The sequence below is a fragment of the Plasmopara halstedii genome (genome assembly GCF_900000015.1).
Source record: "Plasmopara halstedii genome assembly, contig: Scaffold_614, whole genome shotgun sequence".
Classification (NCBI taxonomy): domain Eukaryota; phylum Oomycota; class Peronosporomycetes; order Peronosporales; family Peronosporaceae; genus Plasmopara; species Plasmopara halstedii.
In genome coordinates this window covers 2,127,970-2,139,133 of record NW_020187532.1, presented here as the reverse complement: position 1 = coordinate 2,139,133, position 11,164 = coordinate 2,127,970, and the positions used below count along the sequence as shown (strand labels likewise).

Below are 11,164 nucleotides of genomic sequence, written 5' to 3'. Positions count from 1 at the left end.
GTTAAAGTCCCCAACCTTACATTCTTTCCAAGAACCAGTAAAAGTGTAACGGATCGTAGTCCGCAACTTTCAAGCACTAAAAACCTAAATCAAGGCAGACGAACACATCTATTTATAAATGAAACTGTAATTAATTGTTTAAGTTGCGGCATAGCCGCCAATATCTAAAACCCTAGGTTTTTCCTAAAATATATAAATACCTAGTCAATATAGCAAAACCTAATTAATATAGTAATATGCATTACTTCTGGCAATCCTGCCAAGTGGTGGCTTCTTGTTACGGTGTTGCCACGCCACTGTGTGGTTACAATTACTTTTGTTATACAGACCTATATACGGTCGGTCCATCTTGTGTGACCCGCTATTTTATTCAAAGGAACGTGCAACCCCGTTACAGGCGAGCACTCCAGATATAGTTGGCATTGCGGGTACAGGAGCGCCTCCTATTTGAGCTCGAAGTTGTGTGCGGTGCCAATCCATTGGAATTTCTTGGGGTACCAAGAAGCAAGCTCGTAGAAATTTCCGCGGGTCAAGCTCAGCTTATGTAGTTTCCGGAGCCCGACTACGTAGACACCTAACGATCGACTGGTCGCGTCTTTCGCCTCAGTAGCGGGAACCGCCGTGTGGAAGCCATATTCCAAAGTAGAGTCTTGTACCGGACGTAGATACGAGCGCATTTGAGCCGCCCTTTGCGCAGCCTCCAATTGCTGATCATGTGACTCGTTGAGGCGATTAATAGCGATACCACTTTCCCCGGAAGTCGAGAGGGTAGGGAACGCACACGACGTCGCAAGGCTCGAGCTGGGCTCACGTCGCACCGTTGGCACACCTCAACCTACTCGTCTTCACATGCTAGGAAAGAAGTATCCGACTCGTACTCGACTTCCTCCGAATCCTCGACGAGAAATCCAAGGGCTTGGAATGTGCTTCCCGTGAAGCCGCGGACGTACTGTCCGGAATTGCGCCCCGTGCAGATGAAAAAGGGCTTTGCCCGCGGGCGTCCTCGTAACTGATATAAACCCAGGGTTTATTGACCGGAGAATGCTCAAATATGTTCTTAAAGACGTAACGGTGTCTCAGACACTCGAGCCTCGTATGAGGGGACAATTAAATGTGAATTGTGGGTTTTCTCAATTCTGATGGGGGAGAGTATAACAGGGTTACACGTACCCTCGTATGATAGGGTGGATCACACAAGATGGTGTATCCATACAATGGTGTGGCTAAATCGTAACAAAAAGCCACTACGTGGCTGTGTCATCTCCACAGTAGATCTGATTGTTTCTCGACTCGGTAGTCGAATTGAGTACTAGCGCCACCAAGTGCATTGGCGTAGCCATACTGAAATCTTTGGATCAAAAAAATATGCATTGGCAAACGCACAAAGGTTGCATTCGTACGCTTCGATAAGGGGTGGAACCAAGAGCATCAAGAGTAAGTTTGCTATGCTGTTTCACGAGTGATATATTGAAAATTGCTAACACTAACTGTACAAAATCGTATTTTGCGTAAGGTTGACGAAGACAATATTACGGGACTACAATTGCAAAAATCCAACAAGATATTCGTCGAAGTTAAACAGTTGCAGAATGTGTTGACACAAGACAGCAAGAAACCTTGAATGCGTACCTATAAGCTAGAAAAGATTTGGACCTGAGCAATTTTCAAGATTTCCCAATCCCATTAGATTATAGGCCGGATGTCCTGACGAGATCCCTTAGTGTTCAAGGATCTAGCGACGCTCAAAGTGTGAATTCTAAGATTTTGTCTTTCTTGTACACTACATACAGAATTGGGCTCTAAACAATTCCCATGAGCTAACACTACTAGAATAAGTGCTTGCCGTATGAAATTGATGGCTTCATAATCAACACAATCGTATCGTCAACCTCCCGCTATGATCTCGTCTATACAAGAAGTTGTGTACAGGAAGTCGTACTCAAACCACTTGACACGTCACTAACGCTGACTATAAAGCATTTCGTTTTTGATTCTCATTGACCTTTGACTCAGTCGTCGTGTTGTCGTGCATCATTGTTATAAATCTTTAAACGGAATTATTGAGTATGACACTCCTGCCGATTTCATAAGTCAGTAGACGTACGATTGAATAAGCTTTGAGATACTCAGTAGCCTTAACTCAAATGCAGTAGCGTCCGAATCGATTCTAAATTCTCGTCACAATTCGAACCATGTGAAAGAAGTTCAAATTCAATGAGTGTGTCTGCTTATTAACAAATCGGTTTGAAAAATGCAATCAAGACCCAGCTTCGAGATGTCTTATTATAGTATTTGTTGTAAAATTCTTAGACGAATCTGAAACGACTGATCTGGTAAAGTCACACCTCTAAGAGCAATTCAACGCATCGTAAATTGTTACTTTTTCGAAAAGGCAAGCATGCTTGGGCGTTCACGTAACAGGTTTAAAATGTTGCTACTTGCTGCAACATATCTCATGAATTAACTGTCATTTTTGTAGTGATCTGACTGAGCCGTTGCACACAGGAGGGGCATCAGATTGTGAAAGCGCGATTCATCGTGAATCAAACTCGATTGTTCATCGATCTCAGCGCAGAGAAACAGTGAGCAGCGTCGGTAGCGACGACTTCGCTGACAAAGCTGCCAAACTACGCATTGATTTTAAGACTGGCCGTAGAAGGGCGTTGAAACAGCAGCGATTTTCACGTAAGGCTGCATGCAGGAATACTGCAATGACTATTTGATTCATCCTGTCTGCGTTTTGATTACAATTTGTTCAGGGGAGTTTCGATTTAATGCACAATTGGCACTGCGAGTGGCGTTCGGGGTATTAATTGCTTCTTCTATCCAGACTCGCGTCTCGGACCATGATCCCTCGAAGTTTGACAGCAAAAAATGGGTTTTATTTCCTTCGTGGTATTATCTCGGTGGTTTAAGCTATTGTGCGATCGCCGTGATCTTTACTACGGGAAAGACAATTGGTAGTACGCTCATGGTGGCTTGGCACGCTATTCTTGGTGTGGGAATGGCGCTTGTATTCAGTATCGTACTTTTTGCTTGTATGGATGTGAAGACACAAGATAAAGATGCTCAAGATCCTTATAAAGACTACATTGAGATTGACGAAGCATTTTCGAATAATACGTACTGGGTCAATCAGCACAACTTCTTTACAACGTTGCCTTGGATGATCATTTTTACGGTAGTCGTTCTGGTCTGCCCGTTTGCTGCAACAACAAAGAAATTTGCCGTAGCTAACAACCTTTTCTTCAGTAAGGCGTACGATATGCTTTAGAGTCGTTCTATGATGCGCATTTTAAAATTAATTTACCCTGTAAAACTTGCAGTTCTCACAGTTATCGACCCGGCGGACCCACTCGGTGGACCAGGACTTAAAACATCGGATGATTCACGTTTCCGGACAGCTAATATTTTACGAAATCTAGAAGTCTACTTTCTGATCGGAATTGTTGGCTCCTTTGTTTCGCTTGCCATCATGTTCATGCCATACCCCATTTTGTAAATCTTGAGGCTTTTTTTCAGTATTGCAATGAGCGATGAGTATTGATATATTTGTTCTGTAGTGCGATTACTCGATTGCGAAAAGACTCGGCACTTGTGGCTGAAGATGTGCTGGACCTGCTAAATATTATCATCGATTCGTATTGTTTCAAGAATAAAAATGTCGATCACATGAATTTTCTCAAGTTAAAGCTTCAGCGAAAGTTTGAAGCTACCGAAGCTCGCCATCGCCGAATGCAAGCACTGTTAGAAGACGCTTGGTGGGAGCAGTCGTTCGGCTTTCATTATGTGCTTAAATTTCATCGCCCAATCATGTTGAATTACGTCAAAGTTGTAGGCTCATTAATATCCGACTTGCGTACACTTAGTTATGCGATGCAGCTCGAGAAGTATGAGCAGCTTCACTTTACATACATGAAGGTATTACAGCGCGAGATCTATGTGATTCAGACACGCTCAGGTGATCTTCTGCACGAAATTGCGCGTGAAGTACACTTATCTTCACGTGGTAAGTGATAATCATCCAATTGTCAGTATCTCTTTTGATAATTGATAAAAAATTGAATGATTGTGATGCAGAAGTCAAACTTGCGTCGATATCGAAGCTTGAAACACAAATGGAGACCACTCTTCACCGTTATCGTTCGACACAAAATCGAACGTTGCGCATGAACCCAATTACAGTCGAAGAAATGACTGGCAACATGCCATTGAATTTGTTTCTTTTTTCGCTCAATTCTTTCTGCAGCACCATGATTGAATTTCAAGAAATTCACAACAGAAAGGTTTACACGGACGTCCACCGGATCCGATCATTCGTCATCACTTCAGTCGCTAATTTCTTTAAGCTGCATCATTACACGAACGGACAAGCTTTGCTGAGCAACTTTCGAGGATGTGTTGCGATTATCCTCGGAATTTTCTTGTCAGTATACGTCTACGGCTACAATTCTACCGTTCCAAGTACCATAGCATACGTAATGGGGAAGTTTTTTGGAGGATCATTTCGAGCGACAGTAAATCGCGTTGGAGGCGTCGTAGCTGGAAGTGTCATTCCTTCAGTTTTCCAGTTCTTTATCGCACAAATCTGCAATCCAAAGCACCTCGATGTGGTGCTAATAAACATTGTGCTTTTTGTTTGGGTTTGTATATCTATGTACGTTTGTTACATGGGTGGCTACAGCTCGTACGCCGGTTTAGTCTCAGCATTCGTATCAACTGGCATTTTGATGCGCCAGTCCGATATGTGCGACAACACTTCGCTTGACGATGCTTCATCAATCGCGATAAGTTCATATTCTAGCCTTGCGCAAACCTCAGTGGGTATCATCCTATTCATTTTGGTTGAGTTACTAATCTTTCCAAAAAGTGCATTGAGTTTACTCCGTCGAAACATACAAAAGACGTTAAAGTTACAGCTCGAAGCTTTTGAGGCTCTATTTGGCCATCAATTGACAAACTCAAGTGCCATGAATTCCGACGCAATCGAGCATCTTCGCAAGATATTGCAGGTAAAAATTCCGGCAAAACTTGTAGCACAAGCAGCGCTGTTAACTGAAGCTCAAGCGGAGCCAGTATTATGGAGGCGGGCTTATTCAGCTCGGAAATATGAAAAAATTCTTGAAAATTCGCGTCGACTTTTAAACAACAATACGTTACTGTTGAAGTTGGTTCAATGGTTTGATTATCGTGTGAAGCGCAATTTTGTTCGCCGCAGCAGTATCGACATTCGCGACATAGGCAGACCTTCTGTCGACAGCATGAGTACGCATGGAAAGTGGCAGGTGGCTAGTAGCCACTTTCGAACTGCTGTTATTGAATCGTTTAAGACTCTAGAGGTTCTCTTTAGTGATGCATTTTTGTATTTAGAACCGGACCAGACTGCGATCTTTATGCAAATGAAAGAGGCATTTCGCCTTGCTGACAAGGACTGTAGTGGTGAAATTGATTCGGACGAGGTTACTGTCATGCTGGAAACGATTTTTTCTCAGTCGGGTGTTGTAAAGCAAGGCGAAATTCAGAAATACGTTGAGAACTTTATGCTTGCGGTCGATAAAGACAAAAGCGGCAAAGTTTCTTTTGAAGAATTTGTAGAGGCGTTAGAAAATGGCCTTAAGCTCGAAGTTGAGGTATATACCCGTCGGAAACCTAAGGCCCCGGCTTTGGTTGTGAGGCGTGAAAACATGCTGGCAGCAATTACCGAGGATGACGGAGGCGACGACAATGATAGCGACGAATCGAAGGTTCTGAGCAGCGACAAAATTCAGTCGAATTTATCGGAAGCGCTCGATGTCAAAGATGACGATTTACGTCCCCCAATGCCGTCTCGGGGAAGTTATCGGAGAGTTTCACATACCTCATCTATCGAGATGGATAAAAGAGCTTCATCGGCTGCATCGTTTATCCAAGCGATGTGCCGTGAGCATGACGTCCTTAATGTCGAGGAATTTGGTACTAGTGACATTGCTGCACAGATGAAAACTGCGTATGTGGAATGGCTGCTCGAAGACCAACGGTACGAAAAGGTTTCTATGGAGGAGCTTTTACTACTTAACTGTCTAGTCAGTGGGGCAGAAGGCATTGCAAAAAGTATCAGTGAGATGGCTGAGATCGTCGTGTCATCATAATGCGCTGACACCACACAGTAATATATTAATTAGGCTGATGGTTCTTTTGTCTCCTGAGCTTTTGTGTTTGTGACTTTAGATGGTCTTTGTTGTGTTGATACCATATTGCTTCATCACGCGCCGGCGAATTTTGGACGGTAGCCCGGCACAAACAAACTCTTAAGTGACACGAACAATAAAGCCGTGATTAGAGCGTGTTTCGGACGATTAAACAATATGTCCAGAGTAATGAGCCAGAGCAAAGGGCAGCGAGCCGGTATTAGCTGTGTATTTGCGAGAAGTACGAATCCAGACAAGAAAACGGAATGTATTGGTTGATCTTTTGTTGTCGTACGACAGATAAAACGTCACAATTTTAAACAATAGCTCGGTAAGTACGCGCAATTTAGTTGCAGTAAAGAGACCACAACACGCGGACATGCACATATATCGAAGTGCGATTTTGTTACTGAATTGGCAAGTGGATACGGCAAACTAGAACCTTGTGTTCATAGCTCGAAGATCCATTTCTTCTCATATCGACTTTCTTGTTTGTGCAATAATAAACATAAGATACTCATCACTGTGCTACAATGACGCTTCAGCTTTGATTGTTTGATACGCCTTCCAAAATTTGTGTGCCGGGTATCGTTTCTTACCACTAAGCTTTTTCATACAAGTCTAATTCTAGTCATTTGCTCAGCGTTGCCATCGTAATCGAAACCTTAATTTGTTCTTTTCTATTTTGGTTTAAAAAAAGGATGTGTATGTTTTTTGCGCTCAAGTAGTATTTACATGTGACAAGCTTTTAACCGCATCAACAATGCTCTATAAGATACCGGTAGCTGTCGGTATCATTATCTTGCTTACTTGACTTTTGCAGTAAAAACCTTAGACGTAAGGATATAAAGAGGATGGAGTCGCCTTCAGCCAATGCCAGCAACGAGGACTTACTACACCCGCTGGAGGTGCGTGTACTTCAGCTATCGCAAGAGCTTACTCAGACGAATCAGAACGTGCCAGCCCTCTCAGACAACGAGGTGATTACCAAGCTAAACATGTACGTTTCGATCCACAACAGACGCAAAAGCTTATAATTTAATCGAATATGATAATGTCTAGGATTGCAGAAACATTGGAAGAAGTGGAAACAAACTTTCGAAAGGAAAGATCGTCGCCCTACCGCCGCGACGGTAACTTTCAAAGTTACAGCAGCTAAATTATAGCTTGCTGTTGCTGACATGGTAATTATCTTACCAGGTCACTTGATTGGTAATCTTCTCCAGGTGCTTGAGCAAAATGAAGACTTTTATCCAATGGTAAATACTTTACTTACACTAAAAAACCTTTCAAAAGAAATGAGGAAGCTTCAACTTACATCCACATCTGTTATTACATGGCAGCTCGAAGGGAAACTATCAGATTTGAGCATCAACGGTGTCAAGGCAGCTGCATGTCGCTTGCTTTTGGCAACGGTTCCAGTGAATAGTCGGACGATTGTGCGCGTATTGGATGACGATGAAGAGATGCTCGAGCGCGTATGTAGCTTTGCTACTGACTCTGATCCGGGATTACGATGTTATGCCACAGGATTGTTGTCGGTTGGATTGAGAGATCGATCAGTTGCTGACACGGTTGTAAATAGTGCGACACCAGTCAAACTGCTAAAACGAGCGAGAATGTTTGCATCTAAGCTGGAAAAGGAAAAACAGCAAGCTGTTAAGTACATTCAAGATCACCTTTGTGTTATTGCATCTCATCGCCACAAAAAGATTCTGAATTCTGGAGGTGGGATCTCGATTAAAGCGACTACACCGCAACGGCCGTCCAAGCGCAAACTATCAGATACTATAAACCGAGCTGCTAATCATATGAGTGACCACAGTGAGAATACAGAGACTGTTACTAGCGAGCAGACTAATGAGGAAGAAGAGCCGACGGCTACAATCCATATTCAAGAGCCGCTTTCGATATTAAATCATGAAGAGGATGTAATGGGGGTTCTGGGGGACGAGGGAACGGTTGTTCTGCCAAGTCCAGAGCATCATGAAGAGGACTTCAAACGTTTGGTCATGCTGGAGCTGCTGTATACACTCGATTGTCTCGGATCAATGGGTGAATATCTTGAGATTCTTGCTCCGGCTTTAAGAGAAGATATTACTGGGACAATCATCACTTTTTTACATAGTAAAAATCCTGCTGTGATCTCGCATACGATGACTTTGACGTCCCATTTTCTTGCTCATAAAAAATTTTCTTTCTCACTTGTTGAGACAGGGGGTGTGGATCTACTTTTTTCAGTGTTCAAACTGCAACAGGCAGCTGGTCAGGTGGGTTTACTAGATCGCAGCTTGTCTATGTGTCTTCATGGCTTTGCTTCGTCATCTGCAGTAATTGAGCGTCTTGTGGCCATGAATCATGACAGCATGTTTTCTGCCGCTTATCAGCTACTGTCTAGTCCTAACGATCGAGCAAGACAAAACGCTGTTGTTTTTTTCAGCTTGACATTAAACTACAAGGTGATTCTTGATTACTTTGAAAAACACAACGGTCTGTATACTATACTCAACATTATCCGGGTCGGCAATTATCCAAAATCGGTTGCTCAAAGGCAACTTGCACAAGATGCGTGTTTGTGTTTGCGGCAGTATGTTCGCATGCACATGGCCCTAGTTACTCATCGACTGCGAAGAAAACTAGCCCAATTAAACAATCCGTCTAATCGACAGAACAACACTGCGCCCTTGCTAACTGCAGCCACTGCAGCATCGCGAATTCCAGCACGAGTACCGAAAATAACGTGGTCAAAAGCTGTTGATCTCGATGACAAAACACATGAGCAAAACATGGTATTTTACGAAAAGTACCGCTTTAGCGCTAGCAGTGGTAACTTGAACAATTCGTGGTCAGCTGCAACCGGTCCAGGAGGGGGAATGTGGCCTCCTGCGGCCAAATTACACCATCTGCGTGGAATCCTTGCGCTGTTGGAGGTTGTAGCCATAATGTGCTCTGTAGTGCAAAACACAGACCCTGATGCAAATTCATCGGCGGTTCGGATATGGACGGCCGAGCGCGCACAATTTTGTTTGGACTCGCTTCGTGTATTGACGCTTGTTGTTCCATCTCTAGCAAACGAAGTTTGTTCCACAGAAGTGATTTTTGAGGAAAATAGCTCTTCCAAGAAAGTTGGGATAACCATTTTGCTTGAGATTGCTATGAGCAGCAATCCCAGAGACTCGGAGCTCGTGCGTGACGCTTTGCGTGTCTTTTGCAATTGCGTATCGCCTCCTCATCACGAAGACTGCTGGCAGCATCCGTTAAAAGATATCCGGCAATACACGCTGACGGCAAGAAGTATGAGGACGAGAAAAGATGATCAGTCACAACATTCAAATATTGAGATTGCAGATAAAGATGCAAATATGTCGACTCCTGACAGTTGCTCGAATTGCTGCCCGAAGGCAAAAGATGACAAGATGCTGAGGCCCGTGCGAAAGCTTGCACGCGAACGGAACGCAATCAAAGTGTGTGTCTACTTGTTGCGTTACAAGCGCTCGGTTCAAAATGCTGATGCGATCCGGTTGTTAGCTACTCGATCCTTACTCGGTCTGTCTCGAGACCGCCACATTTCTCAGATTATCGAGAAAATGCAAGTTGGTCAACTACTGTCAGACATGATCCGTAGTGATCCTGTGCTGGAGGAGAACGCTGATATTCATGTGCGCTTTCGGGAATCTGCTTTAGATTTGATCTCACATGTGACGCATCGGGCTTCCAATGTGGTAATCAATGAGGCAACCGATCCCACGGTTAGAAAAATTGAAAAAGCAAGTATTGTTGCGAATACAAAGATTGCGTACGACGAAAATGAGCTACTAAGGCTGATCCACGATCATCTACTTACAAAGGGATTACACCACACCGCATCCGCCTTGTGTGACGAAGCAAAGATCGACGTTGGGTTGCCAAAGATACCGTCCACAAACGCAATATCTTCTTGTGGCATTTCAAGTCAGAAAAGTGTTGAAAGTTCTGGATTTCCATCACATAAACAGCTATCCGAAAAAGATCAGAAAGTCCCATCCAGCGTGTTACACCGGAGGGAAAGTGGGTATCTTAGTGGAGATGAAATGTCTCGTCCTAGAAAGCTTCAACGAGTCTCTTCTCTTGATTCGATTGTGCCAGAGCTGAAAAAGTTTCAGGTCGTGGATCGCTCTGATGAAAGTATGTCGCGACCTTTGGACAGACAAATCAAGATGACGATGCCAGCCACTCAATGTAGCCATTCGAGAAAACGCATGTGGCAGACTTTCCAAAAACCGCATTTCTTTCAAAATTTTATGCCAACGCCGCGGGACAGGCGCCCTCAAGTTGCATCTGATACAGTGCGCACAGATGCACATCAAAGGCTTCCAAAAAACACGCGATTGTGCGCAAACAATGGAGTAGATTCAGTATCGGTTTCGAGCAAGCTGGATGATATCATCACTCACTACTTAAGAGAGCAGCATCGCCAATGCGCCAATCCAGTCACGACAGTACCGCCATTTAAGTTGTTAGGTAAAGGATCGCGGCATCGCTGCCCAGATTTTTCCGCAACAACGCTGTCAAACTTAAGCATCTGCTCTCGTTTATTGCGTCGCGGTCGCACAGGGTCTTCCATGGGGTCGAGCACATTCTTGACATCTTTTGCCGATTCCGGAATTAATCGCTACATCTATAGTCGCTATCGTCCTTACCGCACTGTCGGAGCACATGTGGGATCGTTTGCGTGGGGAGGAGTGAGTGTCGCTCGGTTTTTTGGCCAGGACCAGCAGGACATGCTAATCGGAAATCATGACGGAGAGCTGCGGCAAATTCACATCGAATCGGATCACGTTGTGGAAGAATGGCTTTGCCACTCGCCATCGAGCGCGATTGTCAGTTTAGAAACGAATGAGACCACACTATTGGGGCTTCAAAGTCGACTCATAGTTACAGGCGCCGTGGCTCTATCAGAGCTTGCTGTGAACGAAATTGCATTGTGGGACGCTAGTGACACAAGTTCGCTTATAGAG

General features: G+C 44.0%; 3 protein-coding genes across 3 annotated transcripts in view; 2 read left to right on the top strand and 1 right to left on the bottom strand.

The window, feature by feature from the left end:
• Positions 1-2,398: 2,398 nt before the first annotated feature.
• PHALS_12422 (hypothetical protein F441_05214) lies at positions 2,399-6,128 on the top strand (the record flags this gene model as incomplete). Its single annotated transcript, XM_024727965.1, has 7 exons — positions 2,399-2,421; positions 2,480-2,685; positions 2,760-3,251; positions 3,327-3,498; positions 3,564-4,009; positions 4,081-6,016; positions 6,068-6,128. The coding sequence occupies 7 exons, from the start codon at positions 2,399-2,401 to the stop codon at positions 6,126-6,128; spliced, it is 3,336 nt and encodes a 1,111-aa protein (XP_024578489.1).
• Positions 6,128-6,779, bottom strand: PHALS_14594 (uncharacterized protein). Its single transcript, XM_036407511.1, has one exon. The coding sequence runs from the start codon at positions 6,552-6,554 to the stop codon at positions 6,336-6,338; it is 219 nt and encodes a 72-aa protein (XP_036263205.1). The 5' UTR covers positions 6,555-6,779; the 3' UTR covers positions 6,128-6,335.
• Positions 6,780-7,021: 242 nt separating this feature from the next.
• Positions 7,022-11,164, top strand: part of PHALS_12421 (HIV-1 Vpr-binding protein) — a gene marked incomplete at both ends in the record, with an annotated part of 4,194 nt that continues 51 nt past the window's right edge. The window contains 4 exons of the mRNA XM_024727963.1: positions 7,022-7,167; positions 7,230-7,300; positions 7,368-7,426; positions 7,511-11,164. The exon at positions 7,511-11,164 is cut by the window's right edge and continues 51 nt beyond it. Of these exons, the coding sequence (XP_024578487.1) occupies positions 7,022-7,167; positions 7,230-7,300; positions 7,368-7,426; positions 7,511-11,164 (3,930 nt within the window). The remainder of the gene's footprint in view (positions 7,168-7,229; positions 7,301-7,367; positions 7,427-7,510) is intronic.

Bases quoted from the DNA above. Each gene is read 5' to 3' on its own strand.
- PHALS_14594 (XM_036407511.1), bottom strand. From the start codon at position 6,554: ATGTGCATGTCCGCGTGTTGTGGTCTCTTTACTGCAACTAAATTGCGC.